This window comes from Pantherophis guttatus, chromosome 1, assembly GCF_059756535.1.
Source record: "Pantherophis guttatus breed Tessera chromosome 1, ASM5975653v1, whole genome shotgun sequence".
Lineage (NCBI taxonomy): Eukaryota > Metazoa > Chordata > Lepidosauria > Squamata > Colubridae > Pantherophis > Pantherophis guttatus.
The window spans coordinates 107,952,517-107,974,021 of NC_142063.1; the positions used below are offsets into that span (position 1 = coordinate 107,952,517).

At 39.3% G+C, this 21,505-nt stretch overlaps 1 protein-coding gene and 1 long non-coding RNA gene across 2 annotated transcripts in view; one reads left to right on the forward strand and one right to left on the reverse strand.

The window, feature by feature from the left end:
• Nucleotides 1-21,505, reverse strand: part of PNPLA2 (patatin like domain 2, triacylglycerol lipase) — a 50,352-nt gene that overhangs the window by 4,685 nt on the left and 24,162 nt on the right. The window contains exons 2-7 of the mRNA XM_034416820.3: nucleotides 15,072-15,304; nucleotides 14,792-14,857; nucleotides 6,758-6,967; nucleotides 5,237-5,297; nucleotides 3,331-3,495; nucleotides 966-1,098 (exon numbers count right to left, since the gene is read on the reverse strand). Of these exons, the coding sequence (XP_034272711.1) occupies nucleotides 966-1,098; nucleotides 3,331-3,495; nucleotides 5,237-5,297; nucleotides 6,758-6,967; nucleotides 14,792-14,857; nucleotides 15,072-15,304 (868 nt within the window). The remainder of the gene's footprint in view (nucleotides 1-965; nucleotides 1,099-3,330; nucleotides 3,496-5,236; nucleotides 5,298-6,757; nucleotides 6,968-14,791; nucleotides 14,858-15,071; nucleotides 15,305-21,505) is intronic.
• LOC117665197 (uncharacterized) lies at nucleotides 441-3,739 on the forward strand. Its single transcript, XR_009621461.2, has 2 exons — nucleotides 441-531; nucleotides 3,433-3,739. It is a non-coding gene; the product is annotated as an uncharacterized LOC117665197 (long non-coding RNA).

The following is a 21,505-nucleotide window of genomic DNA, read 5'->3' on the forward strand; positions in this document are numbered from 1 at the left end:
ATGACTTAGTTCTCTCTGATGTCATAGAAAGACCGATCAGTATTATTCCACATGACCAAGGTTTAATGAGTGTTTAAAAGTAGGCCGAATCATTTCCTATCTATACCATCTATGCTACTGTTCTTTTCCTTGTTTCTTTCCCCCCCTTTTTCTCCAATACTAAAAGAATACAAAAAGATATACAGCATTAAACAAAGAAGCGAAATCATATGAAAAATAACAACTATAGTCTGCTTTGTTGCCTTTATGTGTTGAAAGGCAAATCAAGACCCTTTTACAGAGATTTTGACACAAGAACTAGATGCTCCTTTAATTGCTTCTTAATTTTTGTTTCGTAGTTGTGTTTTTGTTGTTAAATGAGAAAGCCTTGAAAGAGAAGATATTCAGATGCCAAGATATGCAGAATGATGCAAGCAATGGTTTTTCCTGTGACATGCTATAGAAATAAAAATTGGCCAGGGCTGGGGACAAACTGTGCTAGAGAAAAATTGTCTATGTTGTCACTACAGGTCAACACTGACTTGATTGCAGGTAATCAAAATAAACACTCATTTTGCAGCATAAAAAAAAAAAAGATTTTGCCTTGTAATGAGATAAGAACTACTTCATAAAGTTACATTTTAAATTGAACAGTTACACCCAAATTTAAATTTACTAGCAGGAAAGCCTTTTCTCTCTAAGGAATTACCTATATAATTTCAAAATTTACAATCCAGCAGGATACAAAACTCTCTCACCCCAAAATCTTAAAATGTGAATTCTGTTTCATTCTAACTATACCAAAGGAGATGCCACTGACTTGGAAGGAATTTCATCTAAACGTATTCTATCTCTGCTTTATTGGAAAGAAATACAATTAAATACGATTTTTTTAAAGTTGAATGCTGTAAATGGATTTAACATCCAATGCAAATCCTACTAATGTTCTATCACCACAGAGGCTCAGAAGGAAATTCAGAACATACCTGACTGTAAAGGAGAGAGCAGACTCTAGAGGAAGAGTATATGGTAGCATCAATGTAGAGGCCAAACGCATGGGTAGAAAATTGGCAATGCAAGTGAATAATCCCCTCCTCTCAGTACAGGCTTCCAAAAGTGCTGCAGATGGAAAAGGTATATTAAATCAATGCCCTCCCGCCAAGGTTTGAGCACAGAAACCAATGATTTTTTTTTACCTAATTCAACCATTTAATTGTTGCACTTCTAATCCAGTTGCAAAGGATTTTATTCCTCAATGCTAAATCTTTCCTTATCTGTTATAAGCCCTCCCCAAATGTGCACATATCCACGACTTAAATGATACCCCTATTACTACTTCATGAGATTCTAAACAAAGAAAAATTCAACTAAAAATTAATAATTGGAGGTTTTGTTTAACTGAGTTGATTTATATTGGTGTAGTTTCCTGTTATTGTCCCTTTCGCTGGGTCCTTTTGAATCCGATACATTTTACCATCATTAAGCTGTCACTGATGTTTCCTTTATGCAATATTTCATTAAGCTGTTTAGCTTTAATTAGATGCAAGGTAGTCAGATATCTGAGGCAAAAGACATGCAACTGATCATTTTCCGGTCATGTCCAATTTTTAATCCTTTTCACTCAATTTTTAACCATTTTTGCTTTCACTAGTTCTTCCATTTGATTTTTACTAAATTCTTCTTGAAATTCTTTTGTCCATCCAGCATTTTTATTATAGTATTTTTTTAATTTCCCATAAATCTTTCCAAAACTGGATTATTTCCTTTTTGTTTGGTTTTCCATTTTCAGAATTTCTAGTGTCATTTAACTTTGGCAGAATCGTCTCGTCTGATTGAAATAACTGATTTTGCTTTAATTAGATTATTTGAGCCCCGTGGCGTTCAATTTTCCTTGCCATTGCTGTTATTTGTTGCTTTATGATTTCCAAAGCTTCTTCAATTTTTCTGGTGCTAAGCCAATAGTTTTTTTATTAGGCTTCGCTTGATCCTTACATTTTTCCAAATTTTGCTCTTTTTGTTTAAATTACTTGCTTCTGATCTTAGTTTCTTTATCTGGGCCCCAGTCTGATCTTCCACTTTGGGATTGAATATGATTTTGATTTTGGTTTTTTGATTATGATACATAGTTTTTTTGTAACCACCACTGCTGTACTGTAGGAGAGCTGATTGGTGTGTCTGATAAATGTTATTTTAATCCTTGCAAGCGCCTTATTCATATACTTCATTATAGATGCCAGGTCTTAATGCTACTCTTAATGCTAGCAGTCTTTGTCTTTCTACTAAAAATTCTGCATAATTTTCACTCCTGTTAGTGAGGTCAGTTCATTGTCTATTTTAGTGCTGACCTGTACCGGTTCTGTTAATAACAACTAACCAAATTATTATTTCTATAATACATACCCACTCTTTCCTTTATATTTAGAATTGCTATCTGAATTTCTTCTACTTCTACAATTGTTTTGGATCTTTCATTTTCATAATTTTTCTGACTTTTTTCCATTCTGTATTCCTAAATATTTTATTTCTGGTAATGAATCAATCCCCTTTGATCTAATCATTGTTCAGTGAAATTTGAATCTGGATAATTATTGTTATTATCAAATGTTTATCTTGCCTTTTTAAAATGTAAGGTAGAAAATATATTTAATACTGCTTTCTGTTTTCCCCACCACAATAATCCTGTGAAATTATTTGGGCTGAGATAGTGACCGGCCCAAAGTTACCCAGCTGGCTTTCATGGCTAAAGGAGTTCTAGAACTCAGAATCTCTTGGTTTCCAGGTCAGCACCTTCCCCAACATGCCAAACCAGTTCTTTTATGTTCACAAACTTCTTGCAACTTCACAGCTTCTTCACAGCTTCAACAGTTCTCTGTTAACAAAACTGACAGCTCTTTGATTTTAACACCAATTGGTGATCCTGAAAACTTGTATTCCAATCACCAACTGATGTAGTTAAAATCAGTGAGCTGTCCATCTCCTCAACCGAGCCAGGAATTTAAATTTGGCCTTTGATTATCTTGAACCAAGATTGGTACAGGAATTATATGAACGCCTTTGTCCTCTTCCAAGAGCAATGACTATGTCTCCATGTGGACATATTTTCTTTGAAAATTTGCTTATCTGGTTTCTTTAAAAAGCATACAAGGAACAGCCATTCCAGATGTGTAGATTTCAACTGCCAAGATTCTCAGCAATAGCCAGCCATGCTTGCTGATAATTCTGGGAGTTGAAGTCAATGAATGACTCCTGGAGGAGGGCCTAGTCAGCAAAAACTGACCTAGAACCTGAACAGCTCCATTAAATTGGGGACAAAGCAATACAGCAACTTTCCTCTCCAACAAAAGATCTTACCTTGGTTCAGTTTAGGAGGCAAGTGTTCCAGAATATGTTCTTCAGCCTCTGCCAGTTCAGCACTTTCTCCCAGCTGATCGTCCTCATCCTTTTCTTTTTCAGAGTCCGTTTCCTCAGCATCAGTGCTAATGGCTAGCGGAGGAAGGGGAGGTCTTTGGAGGAGAGCTAGAGAAAAAGGATAGGCAGCAGAATTGTGAATTCATCAGAAAACATCATTAGACTGTTAGATTATCTTCTCTTCACCATTTTACTTTGGAGAACATGGCAGTAGCAGATAGAAACAACCTTTTGCAAGAAAGCCATCTTGTTGACTATTATGTGCAAAAAGCAGAGGACAAGGAGCAGCCAGACAAAAATAGGTTGAGCAGCCATAAACCAAAGTAGCTTTTAAAGTGAATCTTGGCATTTCTGTATAAATATTCTGTGTTGTTTTATAAGCATCAAATTTGCTAGTATGTGTAGGTCCTTCTGGAAAAAAAATACGGATGGAGAGGATATTCAGATGTACAATTGTTTTTACCCCTGTTTGGAAGCAAAATAGATGAAACTCAATCGCTTATAATTTGTCTTTGTATAAATATCAGACCTGGACAATCAGCTGAGCATCATTCAATTAGTGACTTTATAACTCTACTCTAAGAGGACAGAAATCTATATATAACATAATATGGCATGACATGACATCATAAGAAATCTTTGAAATTAATACAGGAAATTATTCTGAGAATGTATCATTATGGTTATTTAATCACAGCATATAATGATCAATGGCATGAGTCTCCTTGTGGGTATACGTAGCATGCTGCCATGATTAAAAACAATTATTCATTTTATTCAGTGAATAAAATGGTTGCGTGAGAAATTTGCACCACTAGATGATGCTATAGAGACAGAAAATATACTGCAGTTACAGAATTAGACAACCTAAAAGAGTTCTACGGAATCACATGACTTTCAGCTAGACAAGATGCTCCTTCAATACCACGTAGGCACCTCTGGAAGCAGATAGCTCCTTTGCCAGGAATGTGCATTACATGGCAGCTAAACAGAGAAAATGTTTTTTTGTTGGGTCCGAAATTCTTCCTCCATAAAGAAAATATGGAAAATATAGTGTCTCTCAGTATTGGCATGTTGCTAGGGTTCCTGAGATTTATAGGTAGCAAAATCCATAGAATTACATTATGGCCTCTGGCCAGCATATTATTTGAACTGTATATAAAGTTATTGTTGCTTTTATCAGTATAATTAATTTTGGTCATTTTTTTTTTTTTTGCATACATCCCATTTCCTTAAGAATGGTTTAAAATATTTTTGAACAAACCACACAACAAAAGGTGCATAATACATCACCATACTTTTCCACACCTTCCATTCATTTCAAGGAAGTTTGTGTACAATTTGCTGACTAGTAACATTTTCTATTGTATCTCTATGCACAAATATAAAATTTGCAGATGCCTGCCATTCAAAAAGAAAGTTTTCATTTAAAAATAAACCTCAATTTGTGCAAGAACATATAAAACATCGAGTCAATTTTTTTTAATAATACAGAATAGAAAAATAATTAAAGTTCAATTAAGCAATAAGCAATAATGTCAGTTTTGGAAATTCACTTTGTAGTAATTTGACTGACCTCCTTCCTTTTGGCTTAGTGGGGAAGTTTTTAATTTTTGAAATTTGAGCATTAACATATGCATGTATCCAAATAATGTTGCTCTCACTAAAAGGGACTGCAAGAGTTGCACATTTTCTACATGGCGAAAAGGGACTAGACAGGATGATATACAGTCATGATTGGAATGCAAGACCAGGCTCTGCTTTTTAATACTCTTATTAGAAATAGAGAAAAGAACACCTGACACGAGATTCACTTTTGCTAGAGAATACAAAACTATTAAGAACTTACCATTCTTCTTCAAAAAGTGAAGAGCGTCCCTGTAGCCCTGCTTGCACATTTCCTGAAGAACCTGCAGAGTGATAAAGCAGCATGTTACTTACAATCAGTTGTAAGACATCTAAACGCTGCACTACCAGCAGGCCCACAGGCTTCAGCAGAGGGAAGAACCCATATCTCCAAATGTACTTCCAGCTCATGTAGCCCCTGACAGAAAGAGGGATCTCCAATGGAGACCTCTGCATCAGGCATGACAAGCAGACATGGCCAGCGATCACTGTAGGCTGGGTTTGATCAGATAGAAACACAGTAAAATTAACACATCTCCAGTTGTATTGCTGATTAAGGAAGTTATACAAAGACAAGAGATGCTATTAAACAGCATTAAATGAAATAGTATTTCATTTTACAAAGTGGTCTTAATCCATATTCTCTGACAAGTTGGGATAAAGGCACAATTAATTACAGGAGTAGCCAAGTAAACACCTCAGGTTTGATCCTGAAATGGGACTCCTTGTGAAAAGGGAGAATTGGTGAAAGTCTTCTTTCTCCATGGGGAAGAAAGAAACTCAATAAAAGTTTCTGCCAATTCTGGGGGGAAAAAAAATTCAATTTTTCTGCCATTGGAATGAAACAGCTGCCCTCCAGCTACAGTGTTTCCAAACTATTGAAGGCGTATATTGTCTCATGAGTTTTCAGCATGAGCCAGCTTAACAATGTCTGAACAAATTGTCTTTAGCACCTTCTAAAGCATGGGTGTCAAACTCACGGGTCATGTTACCGTCACATATCGTATCACAACATTTTCCCCCTTTGCGGAACTGGAGGGGGTGTGGCTTGCACACGACGCATCCATCCCGCAGGCTGCCATTTTGACACCCCTGTTCTAAAGGAAAAACTGAGCTCTGGAATTCTTTTCAATATCTCTGCTAGCACTACAGGAAGAATCTATATTTTCTTCTTGTATCAAAGTCGTGTGTTGCGTCTGCTTTCTTAACATATTAATTCTGTTTGTGATGTGGGTACATTGCCAAATACAGGTGTTCCTTGCTCCACTAAAGACAGGGGGACTTACCTCCAATAGAGGATTAAGCTGTTATAAAAATGCAGGCAAATTGTGCTGGGAAGTCATGAGAGGGATTGGCAGTGGATTATAGCTACTTCCTAAATAAGAAATTTCCTAAAGTTCCCTACGAACTATGAAAAATAGAAAATCAACAACAACAGCAATACTGAATCAATCTGCTATAGAATGAAGGCCTCTTTACTGAAGGTTATTAACCATAATTTTCTTTGCTGATCCAGTGCAGTTTGCTACTTGTAAATACTAGTAGTTTTTTTTTTTTTTTAACTTTCCAGTCTAGGTTGAGAGTGACTGGCCTAAAGTCACCCAGTTGGCTTCAATGCCTAAGTGGAGCTTAGAAGCTAAATTTCACACTCTTAGTTCAGTACCTTAACTGCTACATCGTACTGGCTCTCAGTTTATTTAAATAAAAAACAATGAAAGTGTCTATTATGGTGGGGAAAGCTCACCTGGGGCTCTGGAGGAAACAGGGCTTTTGAAAGGCGGTATAAATTGCGCAGATTAAACTGAATGCTGGTATTGGTGATTCTGAGTTCATGAATGTTTGTGGAACTATCCCGTGGACAAATATCACTCTCCCCAGAGAAAGGGGATACAGTGATGGTGTTCTTCAGCTCATATTGAGGCAAGTTGTCAGAAATCCCTCCATCAACGTACCTCTGGGGAGAAAAGAAAATATGACATTAGCTTCTTTTTCTCTCTGTCTTTTTCATAGTCCCCAGTATGTTCTTCCTCTCTCAGATCTCTACATGCACATAGATAGTAGTTCAGCTTACCAGAGCATCAAGCGAAACAGACTCTGGGAGGAGGGAAGGTTGAGCAAATGATAAAACATTAATTGCAAAGTCATGACCCGAACATCTGCTCTTGCACTGCAAGGTACATCGCAAAAGGCCTATCTTGCGTCATCACGACACAATACATAATTCAACATTTGGGTCATTATGGTAAAGGAATGTACGATTATGGAAGCGAGAAATAAAAGGAATGAGGGTTTTTTTACTCCCCAATAGATCACTATATATTTCTGCAAATTTAGTGAATGAGATCTTTGCCAATCCTGTTTTATCTAATAGGGTGTAGTATTGGGTAGCTTCCGAGTTCTGTTCTCAAATGAATAAGATGAGGAAGAAGTGATGAAAGCATTTTTCTGAAATTAAGAGTAGTCCCCGCATGTCTAGCACAATAAATAAATAAATCTTTTTTTTTAATCCATGGCCTTTCACTTATGTTCCAGAAAGTAATGAAAAGTTCATGTTGACCTCTTCTACATGTTCCAGACTACAAAAATGAAATTAAACAAAGAGTAGTCTTCATGCTTTTTCTATCTTGTGCACATGTTGCACACCTTTGTATTTTCCTTTCCACAAATACAGAGACCGGATACTCTAACACTGTGCATCAGCTTCAGAATCCTGTGTACCCTTCTAATGGCCCCAGCCTTTTCCTCCATTGGGACAGTTCAGACTGAAATTGGGAAAAAAAAGTATCCAAGCAACCATGGTTTGATGTTGTGTCTGAACCTCACACTGTAGTTATTATTAATTGTAAATAAAAACAAAGATTACTCTCTCAGCTATGATGTGTTTAAACAGAAGCATAGCCTTCCAAGTTCCTCTTCCTGTTTCAACAATGGATGATCAGACAGATAAGCAGCAGACATATCTGTGACTCAAAGCCATTTATTTTTCAATAATGAGCCACATTTGACTTATCACTGCATCTGAATGAATCGCACTGGGCTCTGACATAGCATAATTCTTTCAGCTCTGCACAAATTTAGTTCTATCTGGTTTGGGTGGATGGTTAGTGGGCAGTTCCCTATTCCGTTGGCCTTAAACAAAAGAGTTTAATGCCATCAGGAGTTGCATTAATGCATTACAGAATACAGTCACATGCAATACAGATAACTGATGACTTCATCTCTTATAGAAAAACTGATGCCCAGAATATGACCACATGAAAAACAAAATGCCAATCTTGGAGAGAAATAATTTACATGGAAAAACTAGCTCTGTTGTAATCATAACCCAATATCCAAATGCAAGAAAAATCACCCTGGTTGCTGTGCTGGGATTATTTACTGATATTATAGCTTCAAAAGCAAGTCAGCTTCTCCATTATATACTTTCCTGCAGCTCAGAAAGTGGTAACATTTATTGAATAATAGATATCCCATTTGGAATTCTAAAACGTCAGAATTAACACTATAGCTTAAATGTAAAGAGCCACAATGATCTAAAGCTGCCAAAATGGTTGTGATCCCTTTAATTTCAAATATCTACAATGACCACTGTACTGTATTAACCAATGACATCGAGATGTTTCCCAGGCAGAGATCAAGGGAATGTTTCTCCAGAGGGCCAAAATATAATGTACTTAAGGGGCTCTGGAAGGAAAAGAACATGTCCAGAAGATACTCATTAAGAACTTTTCCCTGCTGTTGAGTTAAAATATTATCCATCCATTCTCGAGTTAGTAGCAGCTTATACAGACCAATCTGTATCCTTCCTCTACTGCCCCTGTTCTCACTCACTACTAAATAAATGGTTCTGTTCAGATTTTGAATGTACTGGGTGTGATAGGCAAAGCAACTGGTTGAGTCCTCCAATTTCACTGGCCATCCTCTTCAATACATCACCAGCTTTGGGGAAGATCATCTGCCAATCATAGTGGTGCAGCAAAGAAGGGATGTGTTTTGGAAATAATGTTTTGTTGTCATATCTCGAGACTTCTTTTTATGCTTCTCCTCCTGCCCTTCATTCTGTAGTAATTCAAGTTGAATTAATTTTTTTTAATGAACCACAAAAAGATATGACTAAGCAGCATTTTTATTTAGAATCTGCCTCCTGCGCTTTTCCTTATTATTGTTATTTTTTTTTACTGGCAGAGAATTGTAAAGGGTGGATAGATGAATGAGGTTTTTCATCATTCCACTGTTAGACAGTTTAAGAGTTAGCAGCTTACTATGTTGCTAGCTAAGCGGGCTAATGCTACTGAGACCAAAGGGGAAAAGGTTTGCCTGCATCAAATCTAGAACAGCCTATAAACACATCTCTGATCCCAACTAAGGACAAAATAGTATCTCCCTAACCTTGAATCCTCCTAGAAGTGAAAAAACTATGTTCGTTTTTGAAAACTTATCCGTCACTCCTACTCACAATAGTCTAGAGCCAAACTGAATCTCAAGTGTATCAAGTGATACAAATACTAAAAACAGAAGAAAGTTCAAAGTGGAGTGAAAGTCAACTGGCAAGAGGAAGGAGAAGCATACCATGTTCTCCAGCAACCAGCATGTTCCTATAATGTTCCACAAAGTCAGTTCCAGGAAACTCAGTACATTACTGTATGCTAGCTACTAGCTGGACAATTAAGGATGGAACATCCACTACACAAAACTTTTGCACCAAGACTTTTCCACTAACAGTAAGATCAGTTTCTTCCTTTGTCCCCTTTCAAAACCTCTACATTTATACCAGGGGTCTCCAACCTTGGCAATTTTAAGACTTGTGGACTTCAACTCTGGGAGATAACTCTGGGAGTTGAAGTCCACAAGTCTTAAAATAGCCAAGGTTGGAAACCCCTGATTTATACTTTAATCAAAGAATAACAGCTGAAAAGATAGAAGAGGCAGCCAGTTTGCAATCCTGCATTATTTTTTTCCCCTTTACTTCATGTTTTTATTTATTTATTTATTTATTTATTTATTTATTTGTTTGTTTAAATTTCTATACCGCCCTTCTCCAACATAGGACTCAGGGCGGTGAACAGCCAAAGTAAAAAACAATACATACAAAATTTAAAAACAGTATTAAAATAAATTAAATATTTTGGCCGTAAATTAAAACAACCCAATTTAAAATCAATTTAAAATTAACTCAAGCCAGCCCAGCTAGTTGAAATAAATGGGTTTTCAGGGCCCGACGAAAAATCCAGAGGTCTGTTATTGTACGTATCTCTGGGGGGAGGTTGTTCCAGAGGGTAGGCGCCGCCACAGAGAAGGCTCTCCCCCTGGGGGTCGCCAGCCGACATTACACAACATCAGGAACAGAATCTGGCTAGATGGTGAAATTGTCTGCTGAGAGTTGGGTGATGTTGGTGGGTGGGCCAACTTCCCAAGCCCCGCTCATACTGGCATCATGCCAGTTATTCAGAGCTGCCTTTTTAGATTGCTGGAGCATCTTGAATTATAGGTAGCCTTTATGACATACAACCACAACTGGGCCCAGAATCTTGGTTGTTAAGCGAAGCAGTCATTTAGCAAGATGCCCCATGCAACTACTTCACTCAATGATCACAATCCCAGCTCTCCCAGGTGCAGTTGTTAAACAGACAGAGCAAAACAGCATCTTATCTCAGGAGAATAGGCAGCTGCTCTCCATTCGTGGAAGGGAACTCCTGCACTGGGCTGGAGAAGCAAAGCTTGGATCTTCAGAAGCTTTGTTTCTGCAGCCTGGTAAAAGATTCCTTACTCTCGCCCCCCTCCATACACAGAGGAGAAATCTGTTGGCAGGCAGCAGCAGCAGCTTGTAATCTTCCCTGTTGTCTTACCCATTAAATTTCTTTGGAACCCAGCAGAGAGGACTCCAAATCATGATCACATGATCACAGGGCATTTGGCAAGCAGTCGTAAGTACAAATAGATTGCCAAGCACCCAGATCACTATCGCATGATCATGAGGGGAAGCAGCGGAGCCCTTTCCAAGTCATCGAATGTCAAACTATTATTAAGCAATCAGTCATGAAGCAAGGACTTCCTGTATGAATCTGTCTTTGGTTCCCACTTAAACTATACCAGAGGTGGATTTCAGCAGGTTCTGACCAGTTCTGGAGAACTGGTAGCAGAAATTTTGGGTAGTTCGGAGAACTGGTAGTAAAAATTCTGACTGGCCTGGCCCCCATCTATTCTCTGCCTCCCGAGTCCCAGCTGATTGGGAGGAAATGGGGATTTTACAGTATTCTTCCCCTGGAGTGGAGAGGGAATGGAGATTTTACAGTATCCTTCCCCTGCCATGCCCACCAAGCCATGCCCACGCCCACCAAGCTACGCCCACAGAACCGGTAGTAAAAAAATTTGAAACCCACCACTTGATTATACCAATGACTAGTCAAGACCCAGTGAGTTGCAGCTTCAAAGCAATTAAAACATCTATAAAATTGTGGCTGTCCTAGGATTCCAATGCAAAAATATTCTGTCTACCTTCATCTCTTCCTTCCTGCATTAACCCAAGGTTTCCTGCACTATTCATCCTTTCTTACTGCCAAAGAAGCTAACTTGGAGATTTCAGAATAGTCATGATCTCTAACCTATTTCATTGGGCTTTTATTGAGAGGAAATAAAACATTGCTACTAAAATTTTCATGAGCTCCTGGAAGAAAGGCAGGATAGTAAGTTAGCCAAATAAAATGTAAGATTTCTTTGTTTGTATGTCTGTTTGCATGAATTAGAACAGAGTAACTAAGAGCTGGAACTATTTCACTTTTGCCTTAACTAGCCAGCTTTTCTCCCATGAAGTTCTTAATGTAGATATGTAGGCTTAAGCAGTCAGATGTTTTCAACCTTCAGCTGTCCATTTTTAATGTGGGAATAATAAAGCTGTTCATCCTTGGAATGGTCATGGCTTGCTTAGTATCTATGCTTTACAGACAGTGTTGATGCTAGAGCACTGGTTCTGCAACTAACAGTGAAAAAGCATGACAATCCCAATACCCTCAAATAATCTTCTGAAGCAGAAGGACTGGAAATGGAAATGGCTCATTGCCGTCAAAGAAACAGCTCAGGTTTCTGACTTCTGATGAAAGATGGCCAAATAACAATAAGCCCAGGGAAGGCTCTCTGAAAGGGTTTTCTCTGAACTGTCGCTTTTTCAACTGGCGTTCCTTTAGTTTATATGACTCTCATGAATTAGGGAGAGCCGTAGAATCACCCCATAAGATCCTCCATACTGCATCAGTCTGCAAGAAGCTTCAGGAACTGGGCTTTGGAGTATCTGATGAATGATTGAGCTGGGGGGGGCTTGCAATAACTTTATTATTAAAAAAGCAGTCACTTTGGAATTTATTTTTCAAATGGACAATAAGTTTTTCCTTTCATTTCTTAATCACTTTTTAGAATTATTTATTCACTTAAAAGAGGCTTGAGCCACAGTCTGTTACTCCGTTTTGAAGATCTGTGCCATTTTGGGGACTTCTTTATTGTTAAACTACAACAAAAAGGGGATTGCTAAAGACAAGCTAAAATAAGGAAAGCTTGGAGTACCTTTTAACTTTGATAGAGAAACATAAGGGTAGAAAGTTGTTGTTTTACTATTTTTAAGTAATTTGTAGCTTGGTTTGTTTTGCTGTGGGTGGTTAAAACTTTCAGATTTTTATAAACTCTGATTGCCAGAAATTCTTACAAGGGTCTCACAAAAAATTTACTCTTTGACCATAATAAGGAATTAACAAGATGGAGCATGGATTTGAGCAAATGTGATGTGTCTGAAAAATTATCAAATAAAACTCTATAGATCAATTATTAGATCAATTATTTCTAAGGATAGTATAAAAATACTCAAACTACTTCAGAGTGTAATTATGTGAAAAAAATGATCAAACCACTGAAATTACTGAGGCAATTTCAGAAGTAGCTGACAATGCAAAGGACTAAATTGCAACTTTGGTATATAAATCTGACACCAATCTTTATTATGATGTTATATAAACCTCCCAGCATAATTGAAAGAAGTGTTCCAAGAAAATCTGCAACTTTCAAGAGGACAAGTTTGAAACTTTTTCTTCATGGATACTAACAAGGTTGAGAATTCCTTGAGAAAAAGAGAAGTCTATAATTACTTGATAGATATTCCAAAGAAGAAAAATATTTTATTTTATGAAGATAAATTGGAAGGAGTGACTCAAATTTAATGAGTTAGAGTAAGGATGGATTTTTACCAGTCTGATATATGTAATTGAAAGAAAGTTTTACCGTAAAGTGGGTTTGACAATGTGTTTTTTTCCCTTTATTATAATGCTTAAGTAATTCCCAAAACTTGTAAAATATTGAAAGAGTATTTGAAAGTATTTTTGTTAAGAGGAAGTTAAAAAAAGATGTATTAGAATTTGAATATTTTTAAAGAAAAAGTTAAAGTTTTAAAATGGATGTAAAAAAAGGTTTTTTTCCTTTAAATTTAAAGAATATAGTGAGTTTTGCTAATATAAATGATGACAATCTCTAAAGATTAATAAGAGCAGATAGAAATATATATTACTTTCCACAGCAAAGAAAAAAAGTAAGAGATGATTAAATTGATTCTTTTATTCAAAGAAAATAATATATCTAATTTTGTTTTTAATTGGAAATCGCTTCTAGATTTTGTATTTATGATGGAAAAATGAAATTTTGGGTTTGCTGATTAGATAGGTTTGTTGTTATAGAAATGGCTAGTATATATTATTGTATAAAAGTAAAAATTTGAGGTTGTAATGTTATTATTTTATACTGGGCTAAAGAAAGTTGAAAATCAACACTTTTTTTATTTTTCCCTTTTTTACCCCACTCTCTCTTTTTTCCTTTTCCTGTCCCCTAGTTCCCATTATTTTTATTTTCCTTTGTATTTTATATTCTGATAAACTAATTAAAAGTTTCAACCCCAACCCTCAAAAATAGCCCAAGTTTCTCTACAAGCCCTAACAGAATATATTTTATTTTCTGCTTTGGCACACCCAAAAAATGTTTTTACTAAGTTTTAAAACAAACTCATGGCAATGCTGAAGACCATTATATGCACTGTGAGGACTCCCTTTGTGACATCAAAGTTCCAGGTTTGGTCATTGACATTCTAGTCCAGGCAGCGCTTCAACTTCAATAAAGTGTTGTGACATTTCCTTTGTGGCAACAGGTGTTTCCTCCAAAACTGTTGATCAATACTTACTCAACAAAGAAAAGCAAACACTGAGAGCAACACATTTTGGCTTAATTCTACTAAACCTAAGTTAACTTTTGCTAAATATACATTATGTCTATAAACATTATAGTCCAGAAACGTAAATGTGATACTACAAATAAAACTATTCCCTTAAACTCCGCTGAAAATATTACCTAGCCTGGTTAATGAAACGTTCGGAAACCAACCCACAAGTTGGAGACCAAACCTTCACCCACATCCTACACCCAAGTTAAAGGTATTCACTATTGCAATACTATTTCTTTTCTTCTTTTCCCGTTTTTTGGAAAAAAGTCCTGTTTTCTCCCCTTTTTGTTTTTTCCCTTCCAAACATCAGCTCTATAGTGCGTGATCTCAGCAATCAAGAAAAAAAAAAACACCAGTCTTTTGAGAATAGTTTGATTACAACTGTACATTGTTCTGATTATTTTGCCAGAATTATCTTCCCTAGTCTCCAGGTTTTCCCTTTCCCTCTTGATGAAGCATGAAAATCAGAAACAGGCTCTTGTCATACAATACCAAACAGCTGAAAGTTAAAACACTCTGGTGCTTACTTACCACTCCTTGAAGAGTTGGAGGGATCAGGCCACAGTATACTGGGATGAAAGTGCTGCAGACACATGCCTGGAGGAGAGATGGGAAAACACCATGTAAAATAAATGAACTGACTAGAGAAGCCTGCAGTATTTGCAGAAGATAAATCCAGGCAGAGCATGAAGAAAGAAAGGAGAACTTCCATGACAAGAATAGGTCATATCAGCTCTACTAGTTCCTGGGAGATAAGGCATTTATGGCTTCATGTTGAAAGCTCCTAGAAAGCCCCACAGTTACAACTTGCCTGGACAAGCTCTTCTTTGGAGTTGAACTCGGATAATATGACATTTTCTCCATCCGAAACCCGGGTTAATGAAATGCCCAAACGTCCGGTGGCCAACTCATGTCCTTTGCTTGGTAAGGTTTTATATAAACAGGCACGGATGATTTTCACCAGGTTGAAGGATGGGTGTAAAGGGCCAAGAAATCTCTTCCGGGCCTCTTTGGAGACATGGATGATATTTGCTCCAGCATCACCTAGTATGAAGAAAACAATATAGATTTTAAATGATTAGGGATAAGAGTACAATAGATAAAGTTTTGATTCAAAATTAGCTTATTCTCATTTTTATCCTTAAATTGTTGGATTAATATCCCGCTTTTTTCTACCATTTGAACGTAACTTACATGGGGAGATTTTCTTCATTTTAACAATGACTCCGCAGCAAAAATTGGACTAAGAAGATGGTGGACCACCAAAGTCTCACAGTGAGTTTCCAGGCTTGAGAGTGAATTTGATGTGAAACTCCCCAATCCTAACCCAACTCCTTAAGTATTAAACTGCTTATTTGTACCCTATGACTATCATTAAGTGTTGTACCTTATGATTCTTGATGAATGTATCTTTTCTTTTATGTACATTGAGAGCATATGCACCAAGACAAATTCCTTGTGTGTCCAATCACACTTGGCCAATAACATATTCTATTCTATTCTATTCTATTCTATTCTATTCTATTCTATTCTATTCTATTCTATTCTATTCTATTCTATTCTATTCTATTCTATTCTATTCTATTCAATGGCACTGGTTCTAAATCCACTGACCCATGGGCTTAATGTACAAACTGACATGTACACATCACAAAGCAGGGGTGGGTTCTAAATTTTTTGTGGGCGTGGCTTATTTTGTGGGCGTGGTGTGTCTTATTTTGTGGGTGTGGCTTGTGGGGGTAATGTGACTGGGTGGGGGTGGCCAACCTTTATTTTACTTTTTTTTTTTTTTTACTTGTGGGAGCAGCCTGTCTCTTAGCTGGCAAGAACGGCCACAGCCTGCCCCCGCCCTCTCTGGCCCACCAGCTGGTCTGGGGGTTCTGCCGGAGAAGTGGCAGCACGAGAACTGTTGTTTCTGGGGGCAAAGGGGGGTGGTGGCAGCAAGGATAGGCAGTCCAGGGCTTCTCTGTCTCCCTGCCCGAGCGGGCTTTTGGCATGGCCCAGACCTCCGGGGGAAGGGACTGAAGCCCCAGTCAGCTGCTCCTTCCGTTGTACGGAAAGACCAATATACTGCTTGAATTATCCATTCCCTCCCTTCCCTCAATCCCATTTCATGGCTTCCCAACTTCCTCATCCTCGGCTTTTTTGCTGTTTTCTCCAAGCAGCCAAGAGAGAATGGGCTTGCCTGGCTGTCACAGTCTCCCATGCCTGCGATGCCAGATCTCGCCTCCCGCCCGCCAGAGAGACTCTGCTTTCCTTGGCAAAGTGCTTCATTATTGCAGGACAGGGGACACGGGCAGCACCAGGGGATCCGTGCAGCTACTATCCCACCCCTCCTCAGCCTCAGTCACACCGCGAGGCTCCAACTCAAGGAGGAGAAGAAGACGGAGGAAGAGGAGGGCGAAGAAAGTCTAAACGGCAGCTACCTTGAGCAAGCCACAGCACTATTATGCAGGGCTCTGAGTGGTTGGAGAAGAGACAGAAACAGCAGCCAGGGCTGCGCTTTCAGCAGATAAGCACCGCTGCCTCTGCCGTGTGGAACTTTGGAGAGAGAGGGCAGGGGCAGGCTGTGAGAGCAGCCTTTCTCTTAGCTGGTGAGAACGGCCAGACTCCCCCCACTCTTCCTCTGTCTTCTCCTCCTCGAGTTGGAGCCTCGTGGCCTGGCCGAGGCTGAGGAGGGGTGGGATAGTAGCTGCACGGATCCCCCGGCGGCGCCCGTATCCCCTGCCCTGCAATAATGAAGTGCTTTGCCAAGAAAATCAGAGTCTCAGGCTGCTCCTGGAGCAGGCAGGAGAAGGAGAAGCTGCCAGCGGGGAGGCGAGCCGCCCCAGGAGGACCAGAGGAGAGCGCAGCTTCTCACTCATGGAGATCTACCGGTGGGGAAGTGGGCGCGATAAGAGGTGTGCTGGCCAGGAAGCTCCCTGGCCGGAGAGGGTTGCAGAAACCTTTGCTAGAGTGAACGTGCAACCCTCTCCTGCCAGGGAGCATGACCATTTCCTGGCTTAAGCATTTCTTACCGCTTTCCGTGACCACTTCCCTGCTGGTGGATCTCCATGAGTGAGGAGCTGCGCTCTCCTTCAGTCCTCCTGGGGCAGCTCGCCTCCCTGCTGGTGGCTTCTCCTTTTCCTGCCTGCTCCAGGAGCAGCCTGTCTGTTACCCGGCAAGAACGGCCTGCCACCACAGACTGCCCCGCCCTCTCTGCCCCGGCAGATGCTCCTGGTGCTGCCAGAGAAGCGGCAGCATGAGAACCACTCTTGCTGGGGGCAACAGGGTGGTGGCGGCAGGAGCAGCAGGCCAGGGCTTCTCTCCCTCCCTCCCTCCGGAGGCCTGGGGCTATGCCAGAAGTCTGCTCAGACGAGGAGACAAGGAAGCCCTGGACCGGCCATCCTTGCCACCACTGCCCCCTTGCCCTTGGCGGCAGCGGTTCTCACACAGCCGCTTCCCTGGCAGTGGCAGAAGCAGCTGGCAGCGGAGAGGGGATGGCAGCAGGCTGCAGCAGCAGACAGTTCGAGCCGGCTAAGAGGCAACGTTCCTCCTCCTGCCAGCCTTGAGCTCAGCTCTGGACAGCGTCCAGCTAGCCATACCTGGCTTCTCCCTGCGGCAGCCCATGTGGATCCCAGGCAGCGCAACTTCGGGGCCTTTCCTCACGGTGGCGGTGACGAGGCAGGCAGGCAGCCGGGTGCACAGGAGCGAATGGCGGCAGCGCTCCTGGCTGGTAAAGGGTGGAGTCCCAGGGCTGAATGCGGGCAATGATGGTGGGCAGGGTAAGCAAGCGGCGACCGGGCCGGGAACGGTTCAGGGGCGTGGCCAGCCAATGTTATTACAGGTTCTCCGAACTACTAAAATTTGTTACTACCGGTTCTTGCGAACCGGTGCGAACCGGGAGCAACCCACCACTGTCACAAAGAACCAAAATCAGTTATAGCTTAGCATGTTGTGTGAAGCAGGCCATGGATTGTAACCATCCATTGTCAAAATCACCATTTGGTAAATTTATTGTATTGCAATTGAAGAGTTCCTGGTTCCTGAAAAATTGTACATCATAAACATTTAAAGAGGTAACTAGGCAGCGCTGATCAACATCCCAAAAGTTATATATTTAATATAACACACATACATCCAGACTACATATGTTTTTCATATTTTAATCTCGATTTAAAAATTAGATGCCTTAATCTAGGTGGACATTTATAGCCCTTACTAAAAAAATTTTTAAAAAAATCAAACTAAGTAATGCTGAAACTTTCAAAGGCATACCTTTGAAGTTTTCAAAAGCATTCTTTATATTGATAGAATCCAGAGGTGAGTTTCAGCAGGTTTTGACCTATTCTGGAGAACCGGAAATTTTGAGTAGTTCGGAGAACTGGTAGTAAAAATTCTGACTAGCCCTGCCCCCATCTATTCTCTGTCTCCCACGTCCCAGCTAATCGGGAGGAAATGGGGATTTTGCAGTATCCTTCCCCTGGAGTGGGAAGGGAATGAGATTTTACAGTATCCTTCCCGTCATGCCCACTAAGCCACGCCCACCAAGCCATGCCACACCCACCAAGCCACACCCACAGAACCGATAGTAAAAAATTTTGAAACCCACCACTGATAGAATTCTTTCTAAAGCTAAAGTTATGCCCTAAGGATCCCTCACCATAAAATGTGGCCCGAATATTGTTAGAATATTAAAATGATAAATATAGCATTCATAACTTTCCAAGGATTGTTTATTTAATCTATTAAATACTTAAGAGGAAGCAGATTACAATATAATTCTCTTTTATCCAAAATAGATAACTATCCTAATTCAGGGTAGGTTCCATTCTGCTCATAGTTTTTGGCACCAAGTATATAAAGAGTTTTGTTTATAGTTCTACATTATACTCAAGAAAAAGTACCTAGCACATGTTAATTGGACATGATATAAATTAAACAGCTAAATAAACTGCTTTGGGGGAAACAGCAAGAAATACGATTTCCCTAAAAGCATACATCACTTGTCAGGTTTTCCATCTTGAGCTCAGGACTACATCACAGATTTGATACCACTGAACAAATCTTCTAACCCACTGACAATGTGTTAACTATTAAACACAGCACTGTTTTCAGGACAACGTTGTTGTGCTGCCCAAAGTTCTCTTTATCAGCCATCTCTGAGCTGGGAAAATTATCTCATTGCTAGTTGACCTTTTCCCCTAAGACCAAAGTTGTTTACCTTACACTGTGTTTCCTGCTCATCATAAAAAATATACTCAAGGTTAAACAGAGCTCAACTGACTGTGTTATAATGAGTTATGCTATTTTTTTCTTTATTGGTAGCCAACTTTCCCAAGACACATGCCTTTCAATCAAATACCATCCCTAATAGTCAGAAACAGTCACTTAAAAGACACATGCCTTTCAATTAAATAGCCTTGGTAGTACAGTGGTCTAAAGCACCCTGTTATTAAGACCAGCTGCCTGCAATTACTGCAGGTTCGAATCTCGCCAAGGCTCAAGGTTGACTCAGCCTTCCATCCTTTCTAAGGTAGGTAAATTGAGGACCCAGTTGTGGGGGCCATAAGCTGACTTTGTATAAATATACAAAAGAATGAAGGCTATTGCTTAGCGCATTGTAAGCCGCCCTGAGTCTCCGGAGAAGGGGAGCATATAAATCAAATTTAAAAAAATTAAAAAAAATACCATCCCTAATAGTCAGTAACAGTCACTTTATACAGCTTTATTTGGGGTTTTGTGCTTTCAACTTAGATTTGACTCCTGACAACCATCTGGGCAAGTCCACGTACAGTGAAGTTTTGAATTTTCAATATTTCTGCATACATATGACCTAAAATGTGGTTTGTTCTCCACCCAAGTCCTAAAATTAGATAAAGAGTTAACCCAATTAAACAAATTAAGTCAAGAAAATGGTCCAAAGTTATATATTTGTGTATGTCAAAAGTACATGAATCTCTAGGATTATCATTTTATTTGAAGGGGAAATTAAAGTCAGCTGTTTAAGTCAATGGGACTGGAAGATTGAGTGAGCAAAACCCTGTTCACCTGCAAGCAATAGGAACCATGTCCCTTTCTTAAGTCACACTGGTGATGTGTAATCATCAAGGGCATTCAACAAGTGTTATCTTTCCAAAGGAAGAAAAGCTGCACATGTATAGCTATATATATGTGAAGATTTCCTGGGTACAGACCTTCTCATTGAATGATGTGATTGTCATATGCTGAATCAAGCACTGCCAGTATGCTTTGAAGGGGTAGGGGTCACCTTATGGTTTTCATGGTAAGTACTACACCTCACTTCATCCCAGGAAGAACCAAGGTACTTCTCAGAACACACAAATCTTGCCTTTTAAACTTCAGGTTCTAGTTTAGCTATATAAATTCTAAATTTCCAATTCTAAAGATGGGCCATCAATTCTATTGCTTGTTTCACTCTGTTTCTCATTGGTTCCAGCAAATTTCAAATCAGCTTGAAATTAGGAGAAGGAAAGCTTCCATGTGTACTCAAAAATGACCCACCATTTTAACCCCAACACAATAATGAAATTGCAGCATCCTTTTTCAACCACAAAACCTGTTTCTTTGTTTTCTGAAATGGAAACTAGCAGCAATTTTTTTCATGAATCTCCGCAAAGGAGATTAAAATTAAATTAAAAGAGAATAATGTTTAAACTGGGATGGTTGTTGAACAAAACTTAATGGTACAGCTTTTTATTATCAAGGGCTCTAGAAGTACATTTATAGAAATCAGAGAGCAATTGCTTCATTCTTGGCCTCCCCTTTAAACTGGAGTGGGTCAGAGGCCTAGTGGTAGAAAAACAAGGAGACACCCATTTTCTTATTTCCTCTGGGGTACTTAGCTAAATATCTTGCTGATGTGTGTGTCCACAGAACTTTCTTCTAACAGCCTTCTGGGTCTTCCATGTGGTTTTTCACAAACTGTAGATGTTCTTTATGGGATCAGTGACTTTTTCTTTGCCGTCCTGTCATGCACGCCATTGTTGTTCAGTGTTTTCCTGATGGTAATCCTATGAACACTAACATTTTGCCCTACATTAATAGGTAATTTTGGATAATTTTCCTCAATAAATGAACAGGTATAATGTTTTTGACTCATATGTTTAATTGAGTTCTCTTTATCTAGATTTAACACATGTGGAGAACACATCACATTTTTAGGCCATGTTTATGCAGAGATATAGAAGATTCAAAATGGTTCACACATTTCTAAGCACCATTGTGTGTCCAGGATACCAATGG